This window comes from Saccoglossus kowalevskii, chromosome 10 (genome assembly GCF_978046115.1).
Source record: "Saccoglossus kowalevskii chromosome 10, keSacKowa6.1, whole genome shotgun sequence".
Lineage (NCBI taxonomy): Eukaryota > Metazoa > Hemichordata > Enteropneusta > Harrimaniidae > Saccoglossus > Saccoglossus kowalevskii.
The window spans coordinates 17,288,499-17,312,047 of record NC_140650.1 but is presented as its reverse complement, the minus strand read 5'-3'; the positions used below and the strand labels follow the sequence as shown (position 1 = coordinate 17,312,047).

At 35.8% G+C, this 23,549-nt stretch overlaps 1 protein-coding gene across 1 annotated transcript; it reads right to left on the bottom strand.

Moving 5' to 3' along the window:
- Positions 1-322: 322 nt before the first annotated feature.
- Positions 323-23,224, bottom strand: LOC100377761 (uncharacterized). Its single transcript, XM_085504603.1, has 16 exons — positions 23,179-23,224; positions 22,696-22,920; positions 22,277-22,486; positions 21,619-21,858; positions 21,189-21,398; positions 19,984-20,202; positions 19,662-19,784; positions 18,967-19,185; positions 16,069-16,278; positions 15,582-15,785; positions 3,414-3,623; positions 2,764-2,982; positions 1,791-2,000; positions 1,253-1,477; positions 833-1,042; positions 323-567 (listed from the first exon to the last, which is right to left on the bottom strand). The coding sequence occupies exons 1-16, from the start codon at positions 23,222-23,224 to the stop codon at positions 323-325; spliced, it is 3,225 nt and encodes a 1,074-aa protein (XP_085360729.1).
- Between the last annotated feature and the right edge of the window lie 325 nt (positions 23,225-23,549).

The window sequence follows — 23,549 nt, the reverse complement described above, 5'->3', positions numbered from 1 at the left end:
TGAAGAAATTAATAGGAGTACTAAACGTGTTGTTTGACCATGGTCATAATATAATATATTGACATGAGATTACGTGCGTGAAAAAATTATAAAAATTAGAAATGAAACAAAAATACCAAACGTTGTAATAACGTTATCGCGATAGCATCTAATGGATACATATAGTAACACAATTAGTATTCATAAAACTCATACTATAATCAACGAAATTAAAATAGATTAGACAAATACGAGACACCCATTTCAATGACATTAATTTTATAAAGGAAAACCCTCATTCCCGTGGATCACCGCACACATATGGTTTATTGTACTAATATTTCTAGTTCAGTGAACAAGGAGTGCTTTCATGATGTTTCTTTCCAAACACTTCCACTTCACACAGGTGTAAATAGTTGTTATGATCTTTCAGTTGTACGGCAACATAACGCCCACTTATCTGACAATCAAATGTGATCTTCTCTCCATATGTGTTTGCGTTCCAGTCAATTTGATCTCCACATTGGGCATTTTGGCTTATATCAGAACTTTCACCAATTGACACCACAGCTCCGTCAATTCTCTCAGCTGAAATATCGAATATGCATTTTTGTAGAAGTATTGCGTGTATTGAGGGGTATTAAGTCCCATAGGGCACGATTAATGCATGAAATATATTCAATAAACTATAATGGAATAAACAATGCAAAGTATGTGTTATTTATGTGTTATAGCATATGATATATTTAATTTTATGATTCAAATTGTGTAATTCAAACAACTTACAAAGAATAAAAATATGAGATAATATTATTGCGTTCCGTGTATTATTGTTTAACTGGTGTATACTTACAACAACAATCTTGTCGATTGGTTATTACCACTTGAGATATAGAGTATGTTTCTCCAAAATCTAGTTTCCACCAAGCGTCCTGTTCCTTTGCAGTATGGCTACAACTTAAATCACCATATATGGAATCATCATTTCCATCATTAGCATAGTTAGCTGGTCCATCATAAGCGGTGCTGCTTTGGCTTGCTGTTCCTTTGAGTGCAATATTTTCTATTTAAATTCAACATAATATAGAATTGGTTAAATCTTATAAGAATGTCACATTTTACCAAACATACGTCTTTTCATGTTTGTGCTATTCATCAAATTACATTTATTTTTCAATAGTTGATTTTTTACCACTTATCATTTGGATGATTGAAAATCTCAACTGTTCTCAATTCTTGAACACATACATCTATCATCTGTGATATTACTTACCCGGTAATGATTGCTTCTCACCAAACACCTCCACTTCACACAGGTGTAGATAGTTGTTATGATCTTTCAATTGTACGGCAACATAACGTCCGTTTAGCTGACAATCAAATGTGATCTTCTCTCCATACGTGTTTGCATTCCAGTCTATTTGATCTCCACATTGGGCATTTTGGCTTAAATCAGAATTGTCACCAATTAACACCACAGCGCCGTCAATTCTCTCAGCTGAAATATCGAATATGCATTTTTCTAGAAGTACTGCGTGTATTTAGGGATATTTGATTCCATAGAGCACGGTTGATGCATGACATAGATTCAATAAACTCAAAGTATGTGTTATTTAGATATGATACCATGGTCCCCATTTTTAAAAAAAGTAATTACATTTATTAACACATTTCCCTAATTCAAGAAATATGGCATATGCTATATTTCATTTTAGTATTCAAATTGTTTATTTCAAACAACTTACAAAAATTAAAATCTGAGATAATAGTATTACGTTCCGTGCATTATTGTTTAACTGGTATATACTTACAACAACAATCTTGTCGATTGGTTATTACCACTTCAGATATAGAGTATGTTTCTCCCAAATCTAGTTTCCACCAAGCGCCCTGTTCTTTTGCAGTATGGCTACAACTTTTATCACCATATATGGAATCAACATTTCCATCATTAGCATAGTTAGCTGGTCCATCATAAGCAGTGCTGCTTTGGCTTGCTGTTCCATTTAGTGCAACATTTTCTATACATTAGATATATAAATAATATCGTGTTTTACAATTTTCTATGCACTACTTTTTGATGAATTGAGTACGAATGTTTTTTTCTGGATTTAATATTAGGTTATTACGAGGATATCTCAAAGTATGCACGAATACAGTGCAGCTGGAATATCGACCGACGCACAGCGGGAGTCATTGTGCGGCGTTCTGTCTGAGTGCATACTTTGAGGTATCCTCGTAATAACATTATTATTCCAAAGATACACCATGGGAATGCCGAAATCCAGAATATTTAGAAAAGAATCAGCAAACGTCTATGTGTGGAGTACGGTCAAAGTCTGGCGGCAGTCATGTTTGTTTTTTATTATTAGATGACACTTACATGAGTAATCAATTCATATTTGGAATTCGCATTTCGTAATATGGTAGGATGAAAATACCCGGTAAAATACCGCAAAATTACGGCACGCTGTAACTTATGGCGTTACGGTGACAGATGTATAATTATAGAAATTATTATATTATGATCATGGTGTATTTTGAAAGCATCATCACCAAAACAAAGGTGCCTTCCAAATTGGTTCTCTGGAGCTACGTTTCGATTACTTGTAAGAATATACTACTCTATAGTGTTTAATATGGTTGTTGTGTATACGTTACCACTTATGAATTTCAAATCACCCCCCCATCATTTGATTCCAATGTAGTGAGTGTACTCTCCCACGCGAATGTGATATACATTCTGACAATTTTGTTTGGTAATAATAACTTCTTACTCTTTACCATAATATTTCTTTCCACACACCTCCACCTCGCACATATGTAAATAGTTATTATGATCTTTCAGTTGTACGGCAACATAACGTCCGTTTAGCTGACAATCAAATGTGATCTTCTCTCCATATGTGTTTGCGTTCCAGTCTATTTGATCTCCACATTGGGCATTTTGGCTTATATCAGAATTGTCACCAATTAACACCACGGCTCCATCAATTCTTTCAGCTGAAATATATAAATGTACGTTTTTCAAGCAGTACTGCATATACAAATTTTATTTAACAAGGGTATAAGGCATGGGTATGTATGTGTGCTTGATATGAAGTGATCTTTTTTTTAAATTCAGTAATTTTATTTTCTTCACAACATGACATATACTGAATTATATGCATTGGAAAATTCAGAATATGCATTCATAAACTGGATAATGTCATGTATACAATTTCAATGAATTTCTGAACATATGAACTGAACATATTTCATAATTAAGCAAATGTGTATCATGCACACAACAAAAATTAAGAAATATAAATATATATATATTTGTCTGTGATTTACATTGTTTACATTTGTATTTTAAACACGTGGCGAAAATATATTCCGAAATAACATTATTTCATTTTGTGTATTATTATGTATAACTGATATCTACTTACAACAACAATCTTGTCTATTTGTTATTACCACTTGAGATATAGAGTATGTTTCTCCCAAATCTAGTTTCCACCAAGCGCCCTGTTCCTTTGCAGTATGGCTACAACTTAAATCACCATATATGGAATCAACATTCCCATCATTAGCATAGTAGGCTGGTCCATCATAAGCAGTGCTGCTTTGGCTTGCTGTTCCTTTAAGTGCAACATTTTCTAGAAAATATGTATATATATATGCATTCGATTATTTGTTACTCACTACTTTTCTTGTGAACTGAGTACAAATTATATTTTTTCCCATGAGCAAGTCAAATAGAAATGCCACCAAAATACAGAACTACTGGTAGGGGTGAGAAAAGCAGAAGGGGTAGCTTGATCGAACCAAAGTATGATAAAATGTGTTTTTGCTGCTAACGGGCAATGAAGTATGTTGTGTCTGGTCTCGTATGAATGACTTCTTTACCATATATTCAATTCCATTAGTATGAACATTTGTGAAGTGAGCAGTAATGTGGGACCGGTAGTGGACCGTGAAGAGTGAAGAGATGCGTTTTGCCTCAGAAGCGCATTCTCCAAGCGTTGACTATTAGTGGCATGCTTCACACTAAGTCAATGAATATGTCTTGAGAATCGCAGCAACAGTACGCGTGTTACGTTTACTAATTGTAACTTTGAAAAAACCAATGCTCAATATGTCGATTGCAGTAGAAAATGTAAGAATTGTATTTGCTTAATTACTAAATAATATAATTATAGTATAAAACTTCTGAATGTTGGTGCCGAAAATTAACAATGGGAGTTAAAAATTATCGCGCACAGTGGATTATCCGGTATATACCACACAATGCACCTGTTCAACCCATTTTAAGAAAGTTTTGTCGGAATGATAATCCGACCAGTGGTATATTACTAGAATTACTAGAATGAATGAAAAACGACCTTAGAATTTGCTATTTTGATATATTTTGAATATTCAATGGAAAGAAATTGTTTCATATGTTGGTGGCATGGAGTTACGATCTCAAGTGTGTATCTACAGCATATTCGTATTTTCGATATAATTGATATTCGTATTTAGCATTTGTTAAAATTCAACAGCTTATGTACTCTGCTATTCAATACTGTGTGCTATTGCGCAATCGCGAATGTATCTATTTGCAAATATTACAATTCGTAATTAAAGCGCTAAACAAAATAAAACCAAAATATCGGACTTTTGCATAATTGAAGTACAACTCAATTGTTCAAAATGAGTCCGTTTTACCAGGGATTCTAATGCATAAAAGGGCACGAATACAGTTATCCAATTACACAATAAGAAAAAGTTGTCCGATCAAAAACCATTTTCGAACAAAATAACAAACTAAATAACATTTGTTTAATCTCTGACGACAAAACTTTGTAAATAAGTTGTATTTAGTATGATAACCACATGATTACGTAGAGTATAACAATTTGTCAGCTCTTCGTTGTCTGGGTTTTCCCTTCATTTTGTTTCCTCTTCTCTTCCTCCACAAACAATTGTTTTCTGGTGTACTACAACTATAGACGATGCTTATATTTTAAAAACGGCAGTTGTTGGCCGCAGCCTGTTTTCTTACTACATTTTAAACTTAGTGGGACAGTAGAATTACGAACGTTCCAGATATAGAAAAGTTTCCTTACCGTTTGCTGTTGCCTGCGCTAGCAAAACAGCTGTAACAGTTATCAACATCAGTGACATCGTCATACTCGGTAGTATTCAATATAAACAGACGTTTCGGGAAAACCCAGCAGTATCTGGACAGCGATGTGTGTGAGCAACAGTCGTTTGCGGTGCACTTTTATATTTTTAACTACAGTTTAATTTATCATACGGTGAATTGACTGACAATGACATGTTAATTAATTAATTAAGGATATTGAAGGTCAGTTATTAGAATAAACACACACGCACGCACGTACTTACACGTATGTATAATTAACTTCAATTGCACTATTTCTACTGGTATGTGCGTCTTAATTATAATTTGTTTTACTTGTGTTTCTTGAAAAATAGAATATCACAATTACTGGCGCACGCATAATGAAAACATGTGACACGGGAAAGATAAAGTTGCGGGTGCCATCAATCGGCAGTTTAACTATACCCTTTAACCTTGCATTTACGTGTTATTGAACCCTTGATCATTCTATTACAAGTTGGATTCTCGGTCCTCGTGCACGCAAAAACTAAGTAATAAAAAAAAATATTCTTATTTTTGTTAAAAAATAGTAATATTTTAGTTAAATGTAAGAAATGTAGCTACTTGTCATTATCGATTAAGGTTGCTACTATTGAATATAATGCGTTTACCATTACATTGACCCTCGAGTGCCTTCCGCATATCCAACTTGGAATATCCTTTAAAACTACACTAGATATAAGTTGGTGAACACTCTGTGCGTCTTTTTAGTAACATCCTTCGGCAAGACACGTACAGCTTACGAACTAACACGAGTCTATCACATATTGTGAAAAATGTATCGATCTAAATAAAAAAGATTCATGTTTCAACAATATTTTCTTCCATTAAATTGGGGGAATTGAAGTTAATAATATCCAGAAGGTATCTCGAACACATTGTCTTAATATCATTAATTGGCAAAGATAATAACACTTTTAAATGTGCAAATAATTTAGTCACGACCATAAAGTGCTTACTATATTGACTACCTTCTGTAAGTTGCGCTGCAAGCTCAAGGATGTTTATTTATTTTAGTTATGTTTAATAATGGTATGGGCTATAATAAAGTTTGAGTTTTCAAAGCATCGGCAAATTCTCTGTAACTATGGCAACATAGTTGTCTCGAATAAAATGTAGCTTTGCACGTTTTACTTTTTCATGACAGTCAAAGCGTAGACATATGTGCGAATGTGCCAAACTGAAAACAACAACGTAACTAGCGTGTATAATTTAGAGATCAACGTTAATTATAAGTTTTATTTTTAAAATTAACAAATAAAAAAATTGGAATTTTTTTGACAGCAACCTAAGACCGGTAAACCATGTCCCATACTAATATAACAAAATATGTGAATATTAGTCTACTACATTTAACAGAAAAGTCAGCATGATTCATAAGGAAATGGGATAATCCTCGCAAATAACGTGACAGACACACATCCATATTTATTTATTTATGTATTTATTTATTTATTTATTGGCTCGATAATTTCGAGTTTGTTCTACATGTTTTGGGTCAAGTGATATTTGTTTCCATTTACGTGTCAGTCAGAAATCACCACAGAGAAACAACGTAGCACAATCTAAAGCCACATAAATTGTTCACACAAGTATATTGTATCACGGAACTCCCGGGTTTTCACCACTGTGCATCAGCCTTTTGTATGTTTGCCGGGTTAAATTATTATTAACGGGTATTAGCATTAGCATAAAGACTAATTCTAGGTATACAGTATATCAACCTAAACATTAAACCTAATCATTATGCCAAGACACATATTTCTTTAAATTGAGTTCAATATTGTTTTTCAATTTGAGTTTTAAAGACAACCTGTATGCTTTAATATATGTTTACAGCGTATAACTAGAACCATGTTTTATTTACAATCGCTATGTTTACAAACATGTGAGGACTGAACAGCTACGACGCTGTTATGTGAATACGTGGAAATATGCAAATGTGTAAGCATTTTAATTTGGACGAGAACGTCGCTGGGCTGCCCGACGTGGCTGATGTGCAGTAATTACAGCTAATCGTCTCGGTCACGTCAGTAGATTTTCATTGGACAACTGCCCCTAGGGAGTTTACACTGCGTCAGCTCGCATAATTAATGTCTGATGACCTAGCAGTACAAATGATGGTTTCCATTAAGAATACTTTGTATTAAGAGCGAAGTATATTTCTGGGTGATGTCAATTACAGCGCGACTGCCACTCACAGTCGTCCCCGTGGGCCAGTCTATCTCATCGACTGACCAACTGCTCGCGTTCGCCGGGCTAAAAATAGTCGCCAGAAAAGTCACGAGATTTATCTTATGAGCATATGTAGTAGATTCAATACATGACTGACGTTTTGCGGGAGTATTTTGAATGGTGAACATTTCTCACCACTGCATACCATGCATATTTATTCATGATTATGTATGTCCTTGAATACCACATAGCAACAAAAATACTGAATTAAATTCACGTAATATCATATAATTCCTCCTATCGTTGCAGTTAATGTTCCTAACGAACATCCTCCACATTGGTGCGTAGTATGCGGTTAATATTACCCCCACGCACCGTATGGTCAACTACAACAAACATCATATATTCCCAAACGATGTTTGGGACTAAGTGTTATTTCGGATATTTCGAGGAATTAAAACGTGTCCGTGCCACCAACGTTCCTATACCGGACTAACCATTTTACGTCTTGATGATATTGTGAGGTTATTATGAGGATACTGTAATTTGCGGTATTCTCGTAAAAATCTTATTATTATACATTATCCTTTCCAATGATACACCATGGGAATGCCGAAATCCAAAAAGTTTAAAACAGAATCAGCGAACATTTTTGTGTGGAGTCCGGTCAATCCCAATCTGATTAAAATAAGATCCTAGTTTTGGCTATTTTTGTATATTTATTTTATTACCAAACGCTTCAGCGTGGTATTACGAGTTTGTTTTCAGGGGTGGGTGACACCAAGGTGGGAAATGGATGCACACATGGGGTTAATTCCTTGAATTGCAATATAGAGGGTTCAGGCTGAAATACAATAAATAGTGTTTTCATGTTTCGTCTGATATTTCTGTGGTATTTTGCTGCTGTAAGTAATGCACGATTTGTTCCGAAATTCAGTATGCTGTGTGCATTTCAGGGTTATTCGTTTTTTGCTGAAAACACCCCTATTTTATAATGGCAGAGTCGAATAGTTTCACTCCCACTGGGAAATCTGCATTGTTGCTTGAATGAGAGCTAATTAATCACATTTTCCAGACCGGCAAAAGAGTATGCAACAGTCAATTTTAACAGCCTGTCACATGATTTTACTCTGAATGTCAACATGAAAAGAGGCTAGTCCATTTTACGCAGGAGTAATTGGGAGTAGAATATGTGAGGGATAGTATCAACAGAGATGTGTATAGTGAAAAGTAATATCTATCCTTCTTGTGCATTTCTGTTTTTTAGTATATTGGTTTGATAATGTTGAACTTGCATGATTTGCAATGTGTTATTTTACGGAAACTCCCCTATTGATTGAATCCCGGGTTTGAACGAGAACGGCGCACCACGTGATTCGTTTGAATACAACGCTGAATGCAAAAACATGCCGTGCTACTGCGGTACTCCACTGACGGGGTAACTTACTAGTACTGCATGCTACAACTTCGCTTGTGGTGTTGCTTGTTAGCCATGGATTAAATGAATCTTGATTACCAGTTAAAATGTTGCTCATTTGGCGTTGGTAATCTTTATTTGGAACTGGGTAACGCCGCAACGTCGCCAGCAGAAACCTGCTGGTACTTCATACTATGATAAAACTCAGTAAACATACATCAAGTTCTCTCAATCGTAGTATTACATGTGATGTACACCTAATATGCCAAAAATGTTGCTGAACGATTTAAACTGGATAAAAATACTTAGGTTGCTAATGTAAACAAGCCGGTAAAAACAAGCAATATGTTTTCGGCTGTTACCATGGCAGGACATGAACGTGAAGCTAACGTCGGTTTATAACTAAAACCAGGCACCTTATACGAGGTTCGCAAAATAACATTCAGTCTTTAGAAGTCACTTTATTTTATTGCTAGGCCGTATTCAGCCGTTAAATATACTATTTCCAACCGTTTTGCGATAGTATTTTCTAGATTGGAGGCAGCATTTACATTTTATTCAAAGTTCAAAGTTGCGTTGGGATTACGTTAACAGTGTAACAGTGTCGGCGCCGGTGATCTTTTACCAGTGCGCAACGTAGCCAGAATAAAAGACATGATCATTTGGGCACTGCTATTACATGACTGGTAAGAGGTAATCAATTTGTGGCGAAAGTATTCAAAAAACAGCTTTTGGCTTTGCCATGGCAGCGGTGGGTCAGGATTGTTTTTCCAATTGGTGATGGTACGACCTGACTGTCAAGTATGAACAAAATCAGCCAGCCCAAAACAAATCACAGAAGAGTTAAAAAGCTATTTCTGGTGAACAGTTACTTTAACTTTGGGGTCAACTTTCTCATTAATGAAAAAAAATATCAAAAATTCAAATAGTAACTTTGTGCCCACACTCAAGCCGAGTACAATGAGCTATGTCTGAGGTGTTGCATCACAGGGAGTTGGACAAACTTATGTATTTTAATAAATTATTGAATAATAAAATGTTATATAACTTTTCTTTTACCCCCTCCCCTTCCTGGTATCTATTTCAAGTAATCACTATTTTTATTTTGTAAACACATTTCCGTCTGCTATTTTTGTCAGGTTCAAGTCGTTCACCAGCATTTTTGGCATGTTAGATGTACATCACATAGAATACTAGGATTGGGAGAACTTAATGTATGTTGACCAGCTGGAAACTGAGTTTTATAAATCTTGAAGGGCTTTCGGAAGATCCACCCGCAGCCTGGACCCGCAGTAAAATCAGCGATTACTATGGAGCCGCAACCATCAACATCGAGATACCAGGAGGTTTCTGCTGGCGACGTTGCGGCGTTACTCAGTTCCAAATAAAGATTACCAACGCCAAATGAGCAACATGTGACCGGTAACCAAGACTCAGTCTATCCACGACCAGCAAGCAACATAACAAACGAAGTTGTAGTGGGCAGCTCACGAGTCAGCGACGACCGATGTCAACGAAAGTCATTCCGTCAGTGGAGTACCGCACTTGCACGGCATGTTTGCCAATGCACAGATCTGTGGAGGAACTTTAAACTTTAACATAAACCGTGTATCGTAGTCGCCCAGTTTAAGTTTAAGTGGTCCCAACTAAAGGGCGACAGTCGTCGTGCTGCGTCCTGTTCGATATGGGACTCATAGCGACGTATACAGCGCGTGTAAAATACATTGTACATTGTTTATTTACATGAAGTTCGAACACGCGCTGCGCGACGACTGCCGCGCTTAAACATCCACGAGTTATTTATTCGGACAATGACTCAAATTAGACGTCTGATTATATAATTTTCACACGTACACTGACACGCGTTGCTAGGTCGCAGCACTGTCTTTGAGCATATTAATGGGCAATTGGGTTCCCCGACCTAAATTTCTAGCCCGGTTTGTTGCACGTTCTTTCTTTAATATGAAATAATCAAGTATGGGACATATGTAATAATAACAGAACCCCACACCCTCCCCGTGGCTTCGCTCGTGAAAGTACGGCAGCAGGATACACCGCATCACTCGTGAAAATAACTTCCATACGCAATGAAAGCCACGGGGAGGGTGAGGGGTTCTGTCATAATATTTCATTATCACTGAAAACATTTTTCCCCTGAAATAAGTTCCAGTGAAAATGCCATTTCCCTCACACTCTATTGAGACACAGCACAGTGAAATTGGATTCACATGTAATGCTTGAAAACATGTCAGCAAAAATAAATTAAGTGAAATTCTACGTGACTTCATAAGAGTCGGAAATGAACAAATTACACCCGACCCTACCACTCCATACACAATGTAAACTACACCCCAAAACATCCTTTCACCCACGGTTACTACCGTGTTTCACCAGTGTATTCTATTTTACTTCAGGAGAAATTGAAATAAACAAATTAATTATAATTTCAGCCTCTAGTTGAGGACTGATTAAATAAACTACCTCGTCTTTTTATGTCAACTTGAAGTTATTCATTGCCTACATCAGTGACTTCAAAATATATGTTTCAATCCCAGGAATTTCACTCGCTGTTAATTGCACGGGAGTACCAGTCTTTCATGAATTTCTATTGTCATGTCAATTTCTTGCGATTACTCGGAACATGAAGCTGTAACCACATACCGTCTAGGTGTTGTAACTAAAACCTGGTATAAGCACCGGTTAGGCAGTCTTGAACTATGCATGTGAAGCCACCTGAGAGGTATATTCAATCCTATCGATTTTTCATTGTTTGGTAACTATTTGCTGCAAATGCAACAAAAATCCATATAACAATATTACCCACACAGCATTCTACATTTTGGATGAATAAGCACTAATTATTTAATTGGAGCTGAACTTAAACTGCCATATCTTTCCCCCTTTTTTATTGAATTTTCACCAAATTTTTAACAAATGTACTTTATATCAATGCTTATCTAATGTCATTAGAGGGCAACATATAGACCATCTGTTACCATGGAAACAGGCCATATTCAAATTTAATTTCAAATCATCTGTCAGTGTCAATAAAGATAAACAAGTTTTACTTTCGTTTATGTTGCCTTCGTTTTTATTCCTATACAAATGCATTGAAAACGCCCTCATCGACCGGCTATGCGTTCTACCAAGCTTTGCTTATTTTTACGCTATAATAACACTTATGAAACAAAAAGCATTGACACAAATAAACAAATCTAAGATATAACATTATAGCATAATATACAGCTTATTTTTTGGCAACTTAGAAAAGAAGTATGCATGGAAAACATAACTGGGAACTGCCCGGAAAATTTGAAATCTCTGTGCCTGATCGATCTATTTTTATGCCAAAATAACCAATAAATCATCAAAATTCTACAGTTGTAAATGCTCTATCATGTACAATTCGTTTCACTTTGCATTTACGCTGCATTGTCAACATGTTAAAAACAAAATAAACGTATTTTGCCGTATATAAAAGTGAAGGAGTGAAACATTCTCTTCGTACATGAAAATGGAGTCCATGTAAACAAAGTACCGGGTTGGAGGTACCACTTTTAAAATGGGCTTGTTGTTTAAATTGATGTCACATTCACAAAACCTAGATTATTGTCTATTAAAATATACATTTTTTTTCAAATGAGTGATAGATATGCCAGAAAGTTGTAAGTCGATACGAAAATTGCCGTTAAACTTTTGTTTTTATTGCCGTTTCGCCAATTTTCGGCCGATTCTCACCTATCATCTCTCATTCTATAGCTGTCATCCTCTATTTGATTTCTGTGGCATTTTCAAAATCGTACGGTCCATGCCAACGCGGGAAAAACGCAGCAAACTTCTCTGGATTTAGAACACCGGGTTAAATTTGGAGGTCACGGAGGTTTCAAATTTTATCCTCCCGTGTTGTCAAAACGGCTACTCGCAATGGGTTGCAATTTTCAGAAAATGACCATAAGATATAAAGCTAGAATTCATGGTAATTTTTATTTGTTTTTGCTTTTAGTTTTGCTCACGTATTTTGTAGTTTTTGAAAGGGTGGCTGCCCACATCCACTTCTTCCGATGTCATAAACCAAGTGACTGAAATCCCTAATATTAGCTGTACACCACATGGAATACTACGATTGAGAGAACATGATGTATGTTGAATGAGCTTTATTATAGACCATCAACATCAAAGTACCAGGAGGTTTCTGCTGGCGACGTTGCGGAGTTACCCAGTTCCAAATAAAGATTACCAACGCCAAATGAGCGACATTTTTCCCGGTAATCAAGATTCATTCAATCCACGGCTAACAAGCAACATCACAAGCAAAGTTGTAGAGTGAAGCTCATCAACGACCGCTGTCGACGAAATTCATTCCGTCAGTGGAGTACCGCAGTTTTGACGGCATGTTTGCCAATGCACAATTCTGTGAAGGAACTTTTAAAATACGTATGACTGATTCGAAACATTCTATCGAGATCGGACGGTGCCCTATCGTGCCAACCCTTCACCATTGTATTCAATGAACCCGGGATTCAACTATTAGGGGCGTTTCAATAAAAAAAAACGCAAATCATGCAAATTTAGCATTTTTAAACCAGTATACTAAAAAAGAAATGCTCAGCGATGTAAAAGAAGGGTAGATATTACTTTTCAGTATACACATCTCTGTTTATACAATCCTCCACATATTCTATTCCCAATTATTCCTGCGTAAAATGGAATAGCCTTTTTCCATGTTGACATTCTGAGTAAAATCAATCGGCTGTTACAATTGGCTGTTACATACTCTTTCGCCGGTCTGGAAAATGTGTTTAATTAGCCCTCATTCAAGCGAAAATGCATATTTCCCAGTGGGAGTGAACCTAGTTCGAATCTGCCATTAAAAAATAGGGGTCTTTTCAGCAAAAAACAGATAACCCTTGAGTGCACACAATACATTGAATTTCAGAACAAATCTTGCATTAGTTACAGCAGCAGAATACCACAGAAATATCAGACGAAACATGAAAACACTATATATTGTATTTTGGCCTGAACCCTCTCAATTGCAATTCCAGGAATTACCCCCATATGTACAAACATTTTCCACCTTGGTATCACCCAACCCTGAAAACAAATTCTTGATACCACGCTGAAGCGTTTGGTAATTATCTAGAATGGAAGCAAAAAAACAAAATAAGTAAATCGTAGAACACGGTAAACAATGCAAACTGATTTTAAATTGTATAACGGTCACCGGCCCACGGCATCGACACAGAATATTGGAGTAAAACAATATTTCCTGATCAATTGCGATGTGTTCCAAATAACTAATATTTTATTCCAGTTCAAATCAGCTCAATTACTTTAATAAAGAGTTATTGTATAATATACAAAATACAATAGACGATTTTAGCACGATCGAAAACAAAACATCAAACGTCTACAGGGCAAGCAACTGGAAAAAGATACCGGTGTTCGGTCGAACCGGTGGGGAAAAAATCGTCACTCCCAGAATAACTGCGCAACATAACGACCTAAACTGGAACCATTCGAGCCACAATATAAATATAAGAATAAAAGATGACTTTCGTTGCATTTGACAATGATAAACTTACCGAAAAGCCGTGTTTTTCCCGCTCGTTTTTGTCGCTATCGTCGGTATAATCCGCCATTTTATTTCAGTGTGTTTGCCACGAGACTCTGCTCGGTGACGTCATCAGGTGCGCTATAGAACGAGGTCTGTGATTCGTTGACTAAAATCGTCGATGGTGGGTCTCGTTGAATTCTCGTTCTATAGGCAGAGGCTCAGATGTATGTAGGGCGGAATTTAAAAAAATCACAAACAATCAAAGTAAATTAATAAAATAAAAAGTCAGTAATAACATAGGTAATAACAAATTAAAATTAAAATAAGTTTATAGCCAAAATAATTAAAGCCCGTACACTACATCAGATTTTAATTAGATTGGGTCAATCGCTGGTGGCAGCCATGTTTCTTTTTATTATTAGAGGACGCTTACGCGCGTAATCATTCCATATTTGAAATTCGCATTTCCTAATATGGTAGGATGAAAATATCCCGTAAAATTACGGCACGCATCCCGGTTTGTTGCACGTTCTTTCTTTAATATGAAATAATCAAATATGGAACATATGTAATAATAACAGAACTCCACACCACGAGTGATGCGATGTATCCTGCGGCCATACTTTCACGAGGAAAGCATACGGAACGAAAGCCATTATGGTTTTTTTTTCAATTCCGTGCTCCGCAAAGCTAGGTATATGCGAAGGGCATTAGTAAATTATTGTTATGTATTCTACCTTTCGACAGTAACACATTTTCACAGAGGAGAGGGCGTCTTTCTACCATTTTTAGCTCTTGAATAAATTCATGATTAACTGACATATTCAATCGAAAGCACATATTTAAAGTTGTCACATGCTACATGCGACGTACTTTGCTTTAGTTCATTACAAGCAAGATTTTCCATTAACGAATATCGTGCATGACTGATGGAACGCAACATTAAAATGTTTGGGCAACTTTTTTTCTAATCATTGCATAACATTTTTAGAGAATTGGAAACCGAGGTTGTGGAAATATTTGTGTTGGACTTCCTTTCTCTGGGATTGGACTTGTAGTTTTGATAATATATTATATTGATTACATAGGGCGTCTTTTAATCTTAGGATATAATCATGGTTTACTTTTGGTTCAGTTCTATTTATTTATATTTATTATTGTAATAACCTTAAAGGTTGGTGTGAAATGTAACACTTATTTAAGTGATATGATACACAACGATTGTCAAACAAACACATTCAGTTGTCACAATGTGTCACCGCATTTTTAATTTCTCAAGACATTATCCATTTAGTAACCATAAACTTCAACTTCACACATGTGTAAATAGTTGTTATGATCTTTCAGTTGCACGGCGACATAACGCCCACTTAGCTGGCAATCAAATGTGATCTTCTCTCCATATGTGTTTGCGTTCCAGTCTATTTGATCTCCACATTGGTCATTTTGGCTTATATCAGAATTGTCACCAATTAACACCACTGCTCCATCAATTCTTTCAGCTGAAATATATAAACGTGCATTATTATAGGGGTATTACTTATGTTAAGGAAAATTTGACATCGTAGAATATGGATATAAATATACAATGAGGTCAGCTTGGAAGAACCTTTCAATGTAGCTACTATTGTTCGTTTGACACCAAATACACTGACAACAACCAAGTCTTCAACACATAAAAATTAGGTAAACATAAAAAGAACACACATTTTATTAATATGCGTAATATGTTATAATGTATTGAATATTTGTGTATTATTGTTGTATTAATTTGTATTAACTTACAACAACAGTCCTGTCGATTTGTTATCACCACTTGAGATATAGAGTATGTATCTCCCAAATCTAGTTTCCACCAAGCACTCTGTTCCTTTGCAGTATGGCTACAACTTTTATCACCATATATGGAATCATCATTTCCATCAATAGCATAGTTAGCTGGTCCATCATAAGCAGTGCTGCTTTGGCTTGCTGTTCCTTTTAGTGCAATATTTTCTGAAAGTGATATCACCATATAAATATATCATACTTTACCAATACAGAAAATGCAAATTCTTTTTAAAGGGGAGCAGAGGTGTGGCTTTTGACACTCTGTACATGAAATCTGAGATCTATGAATGGATTCTGTCGATAAAAATAACTTGTATGTGCTGCGAAATGCCCTAAATATCGGGTATAAAACGGGCTGTGAAGCAGACGACAAACTTCCGCTTTTCCTGGTGTCATTTCGCCTCTAGAGGGCCAGTCAAATGACGTCATCAGTGAACACTGATAATTAAACCCATTCATGCTAGTACGCCAATCCCATAGAAATGCTACTATGAAAGACCTTGTTAACTGACTACTTAAAAGTTGAAACATGGCGAATGTTGTGCGCATGAATGCCATAACGATTCATGTTAAGTTTTTCGAAATCCCAAATAAAAAATCACGTTGTTGGTTGCGAGAAATCGGCGGATGAACTAACCTGAAAGTGAAGACAGTACAGCGTTCTGGCTATAGTAAACAGTGAGTGAATAAATATTGTACGAGTTAAAACTAAATGAGAAATATGCTAATATCACTTGAACCACAGTACTCATTTTGCCCAACTTCCCAGATTTTAAACGATCGCTTAATTTCCGACCGCACTGTATTTTCCGACCGGAAAACGACCACATTTTTACCGTTTTTTTTTTTTCTCTCGCTCGTATATTGAAAACACCGACCGCTCGCCCAAACACTGGTCACCGGCACAGGAGTAGTCAAAATGTTTGGGGATATACAATAAGTGTTAACTATTATAAATTCTGAACGGCTCTTCAAATCTATAACACTCTGTATCGTTCGCGAACAACTTCATCTGTGTCTACTAGAGTCGGTACAATATTGTAAACAAATGCCATGATATCTCAGTCATATCGCTATTGTATACACTACCTTTTTTATTCTTGTTTGCACAAACGTTGAATAGCCGTCAAACATTCAAATATATTTAGTTTTTAACTATCTATAATTATATGCACGCACTTTGACCCTTTGACCTAGATTTGATTGGGATGGAATATTTTATTTTAAACAATATTCTGACGTTACTTACTGCCCCCAAAATGTTTCAACACAATTGCGGTATGACTGTCCGATTTACAAGTGTATTGGGCAATATATTAATAACCATTCTCACCAATCGCTAGCTTAGGAGCGAGTAGGAAACAAACAGCCGCAGGTCGCCCAGAAAGGACTGAGAAATTAAAAAGATTATATTTCCACAAAGTTAAATAAATCTGGCTGCATCAAAAGCTTGGAAACTTGTTATAATATTTTGCAAAAGACTGAGTGATCAACGACATCATTTTAGGATGCAATTGAATTTTAAGTACTTTCATTGCGTAACTTACTACGCGGCGATGCTGAAATCAAGTGTGTGTTGACAGAAGTTTGACCCCCACTGAACAGGCGCGTTGCCTTAGCAATCATTTTCTGTTATGCTCCGCGCGTCGATCTTGTAAAATTGTTATCAGTTCTGACGGTGCTGTACGGAAACTTGTATATTTTGAGGTCGTTTACTTAGTGCGCTGCTTTTCTAATTACGCAAATTTGTTTACAATGTTGTACCGGCTCTAACAATTTCAACATTGTAATATATCGGTTTCATAATAATTACGCAAAGTCAGTTATTTAATATTGGACACAGGTGAAGTTTCCTCCGCGAATGATACAATGTGGTATAGATTTGAAGAGTAGTTCGGAATTTAATAATAGTTAGTACCCGTTGTATCCCCAAACTGTACCACTCAAAACCACTATTTCGATCACTACTCTGCCAATGACCAGTGTTTGGGCGACCGGTCGGTGTTTTCAATGGGTCGGTGAGAGAAAAATTACGATGAAAATGCGGTCGTTTTCCGGTCGGAAAATACAGTGCGGTCGGAAATTAAGCGATAAGCGGTCGATTAAAAGTGGGAAGTTGGGTGAAATGATTACTGTAATGATATTAGCGTATTTCTAATTTATGTTTTAACTCAAACAATATTTATTTACTCACTGTTTACTATAGCTAGAGCGCTGTACGTGTCTTCATTTTCAGGTTAATTCTTCTGCCGTTTTCTCGCAACCAACAACGTGATTTTTTATTTGGAATTTCGAGAAACTTAACATGAATCGTTATGGCATTCATGCACACAACATTTCGCCATGTTTCAACTTTTAAGTAGTCAGTTAACAAGGTCTTTCATAGTAGCATTTCTATGGGATTGACATACTAGCATGAATGGGTTCAATTATCAGTGTTCACTGATGACGTCATTTGACTGGCCCTCTAGAGGCGAAATGACACCAGGAAAAGCGGAAGTTTGTCGACTGATTCACAGCCCGTTTTATACCCGATATTTAGGGCATTTCGCAGCACATACAAGTTGTTTTTATCGACAGAATTCATTCATAGATCTCAAATTTCATGTACAGAGTGTCAAAAGCCACACCTCTGCTCCCCTTTAATATTTAGAAACTGGAATTCACGAACAATGAGTAATCTATTCAAACCAAGTGTCATATATTAATTGAAAGCTTAATGTTTTGTTTTTTTTAAATAATTGAATAGACATAAACTATCTTCGCATCTAAATAAATGCTATCCATTGTAAATTCGGATACATATAATTTTTTCATCTGAGACATTATTGTACACCGCATTATTGCTCCTACCTGTTTCCTCCTGCAAACACACCTGCACATCACACTTATTTAAATCATTGTTAACATTCTCCAGTTGTATACCAACATAACGCCCACTCAGTTTACAATTAAAAGTGACCTTCTCTCCTTCCATATTTGAAAAACAATCAAGTTTTTCATCACATTGATCATTTTGGCTTATATCAAGATTGTCACCAATTGTCAATACAGCCCCGTCAATGCCATCTACTGTAATGCATAAAAAGTATTTTCTTTCAAGTATGCATTAGAAATAATAACAAGTCTTGCACTGAAATACTGATATATTTAATTTATTTTAACTAGGGGGGGAAATATAAATTATACACATTCAATAAGTCAAGGTGAGTGCAGTGACCTAAAACTTTCTACTTGCAACGTTACTGTGATAAAAACAAAGTGGACCAAGAACTAGCATGCAACGACCATAGATATTATTCGTGTAGTTGATATTGGTGAAATCGTCGCAAAGTTGATGAAAAAAATACAGACGCCGATAAGTGCCGTACGCTAGATTGCGTTTGTCGATTCCAGTTGACACAAATATAACTCTGTCGCTTGATCTTCACGTTTGGGACTTACTTCCAAACACGGGGAACCTATTCCACTATGACTCGCATAATTAAAACACGCTCTCGTTCAGAAAATTAAAATGGTGGTATGACATATTATTGATAGACACTTACAAAAACATTCCTGTTGATTTGTTATGACAACTTGCGATATATCGTATGTTGCTCCTAAATCTGCTTCCCAACCACTGCCCTGTATTTCTGGAGCATCTACGGCACCTTCGGACATATCACTTTCTGGTTGAAATTAAAGTGTATAATAACATCCACGGTTATATATACATATTGTATGTGACTACTCAAGTTTTACTGTAATTCGAAAAACGACATCATGCCAATTTGGTATTACAGATTCGACATTTCCCATACCATATTGAATGAACATGATATATGGTCTGTTTTATTTTGCCGAGTAATAACGTGTTTAATATTTTACCTGAATATATCATCCCATACACCTCCACTTCACACATGTGTAAATAGTTGTTATGATCTTTCAGTTGTACGGCAACATAACGCCCACTTAGCTGACAATCAAATGTGATCTTCTCCCCATATGTGTTTGCGTTCCAGTCTATTTGATCTCCACACTGGCCATTTTGGCTTATATCAGAACTGTCACCAATAAATACGACGGCACCATCAATTCTTTCAGCTAAAAAAAAAATAAATGAGTAATTTACCATGAGAAATAGATATATAAACATATATTAACTCGTAAATTGTAAAGGTGAACCTCAAATTACAACAGCTTAGAACGAAATTCTCACAATACAAAACATCGCATTGGTTCAACATTATGCGATGAAATGATCTAAGTAAGTGTTTATAGCACAATATATTATTATCCCGTTTTCTTAACTGAAATATAATCATACAGTTAGGAAGGAAGTCATTGTCCCTTTATATTTAACAAGGCTAGAACAAACTGTATATGTTCTGTAAGATTCAAAACGTAACATGGTGTACATACAAGATTCACATATCTTCCATATCAAATACATTTCATTATGTTGAAACGTCCTCTGTTTGTTTCGAAAATTATGCATCAGGATTAAACCCATGACTTCTAAATAAACATTGACCAGTAATATTGCAGACATAAACACCTTGACAAAGGAAAAGATCATGCTATGCCTTTTTTTTATTTATCATCAAATCAACTGAATGCGAGAACTATAGTTCACAAGAAGACGGTAAACTACAAGTTTCTGTCATACTTGAAGCAGAAGGGGCGTCATGCGCAGGTGAAACTGACCCACTTTGAACAATCTGTCTAATACGTCTTACATGCACACTGAAACAATCTTTTCAAAAAGGCTAATTCCTTCAGACCTAACATTTTATAATCTGCAATTCACTATTATGCCCAATTTGGTCATAATGTTGATGGTTATCTTAATGTTATTTCAGATACAACTCAAAAGACAATATAATACGAATGAGGACTCAGATATCTGTAAAATAACAACTGGACCAACTATTTAGTTTCACTATGGAAATTCGTGATGAGCATACCGGAACCTGGCAAATACTGTATAATACTTATATATCTATGTGCGTGCATTCCTGGAGTGGTAATTTACCTTTATCGGTTCTGAATTTTGATATCGATTGTACCCGACGCTCTAACATACTTACAACAACAATCCTGTCGATTTGTTATTACCACTTGAGATATAGAGTATGTTTCTCCCAAATCTAGTTTCCACCAAGCGTCCTGCTCTTTTCCAGTATGGCTACAACTTTTATCACCATATATGGAATCATCATTCCCATCAATAGCGTAATTAGCTGGTCCATCGTAAGCAGTGCTGATCTGGCTTGCAGTCCCTTTTTGTGCAACATTTTCTGGTTCAATTGAGATTATAAAAAAAAGCGATAAGCACATCATATTGCAACAAATTCAAATTAATTAAATTCCTTTTATTTACCGGTGCAATTCCAGAACATAAAGCGTGGAGTCAAAATTATGTCAGTTTGTTGAATTGTTTAGCTACATTACTAAGTACACTTCAATGAATTGAATTGAATCAAAGTAAACTAGTAGAAACAGCTTTAGTATTTTTACCGAGTTTTTCTCCCTCAGACGCCTCTTGCTTTTCCCCATACACTTCCACTTCACACATGTGTAAATAGTTGTTATGATCTTTCAGTTGTACACCAACATAACGCCCACTTAGCTGACAATCAAATGTGATCTTTTCTTCATACGTGTTTGCGTTCCAGTCTATTTGATCTCCACATTGGGCATTTTGACTTATATCAGGATTATCACCAATTAACACTACAGCTCCATCAATTCTCTCAGCTGAAATATAATATAGTGTCATTTAATAGGTTTGATGAGCATGCAAAGTAAAGGCGTGCTGTATATAGTATAGTGATTAACTTAAAATAACTGGCTAGGATAGAAACTGCAAAAACCAAACATTTGTTGTTAGCCTTATACCATGGCACACATATACGGTGAAAAAGTGCAAGTAAGTGTTCTTATCAATACGTATAGATGATCCAATGTAATTAAATATTAATTATTAAATAATTAAATAAATAAATCGATCGATCAAGAAATACATTAGCATTTAGATGTTAGCCACAGTGCCCAGGATACATTGCATTAAATTAAACTGATTTTCTTTGTGAATCACTAAATGTAAAACTATGAAAATGTGATACAATCGTGCTCACTCTATGGTAATTTTCTTTCCTAGCGGATATCTACTTACAACAGCAATCTTCACGATTGGTTATTACCACATGAGATACGGAGAATGTTTCTCCCAAATCTAGTTTCCACCAAGCGTCCTTCTCCTTTGCAGTATGGCTACAACTTTTATCACCATATATGGAATCATCATTCCCATCAATAGCATAGTTAGCTGGTCCATCATAAGCAGTACTGCTTTGGCTTGCTGTCCCCTTTAGTGCAATATTTTCTGTTTGAGTACAAAATATTAAAGAAAAGATTAGATCGTATAAAAATGTCATATTTTACCAAACACACGTAATGTCATGTGCTACTCTTCAAACTATGGAATGTTTTCAGTAGTTGATTTATTGACACGTAATTGTCTATTGGATGATGGGATACATGAACCGTACTTGATCTTGAACACATACTTCACCTCTCTGTGCTATTACATACCACGTAACGGTGGTTTCTCTCCAAAGACCTCAACTTCACACATGTGTAAATAGTTGGTATGATCTTTCAGTTGTACGGCAACATAACGCCCTCTTAGCTGACAATCAAATGTGATCTTCTCTTCATATGTGTTTGCATTCCAGTATATTTGATCGCCACATTGGTCATTTTGGGTTATATCAGAATGTTCACCAATTAACACCACAGCTCCATCAATTCTCTCAGCTGAAATATATACATATGTGTACTTAATGGCATAATCGTAAACGTTCCATGTAGTAATAAATGCACCATTGTAAATGAATAATAACATTTGAAGATATAAATTGTCAGGAACTCAAAGCATAAATTTAAATCTATATTTGGACAAGAGTTACACAGCAGCATCTTTCTGCTTAAATGATATACTCACAACAACAATCCTGTCTATTTGTTATTACCACCTGAGATATAGAGTATGTTTCTCCCAAATCTAGTTTCCACCAAGCGTCTTGTTCCTTTGCAGTATGGCTGCAACTTTTATCGCCATATATGGAATCATCATTTCCATCAATAGCATAGTTAGCTGGTCCATTATAAGCAGTGCTGCTTTGGCTTGCTGTCCCTTTTAGTGCAACATTTTCTGTTCGAGTACAAAATATGGAACACAGAATCACATAAAATAATAGGTCTTATTGAACTAATTTATTATTCTAATTTGTGCACGTAACTGTTGAAATAATTTTGATAATGAATAATCCCTGCAACAGGACCATTTCTATCTGAATACTCGAAACATAATGAATACTATATTACATTTTTCCAGATGTTAACATCGATGGTATTTACCTAGATGTATCCCCCCAAACACCTCG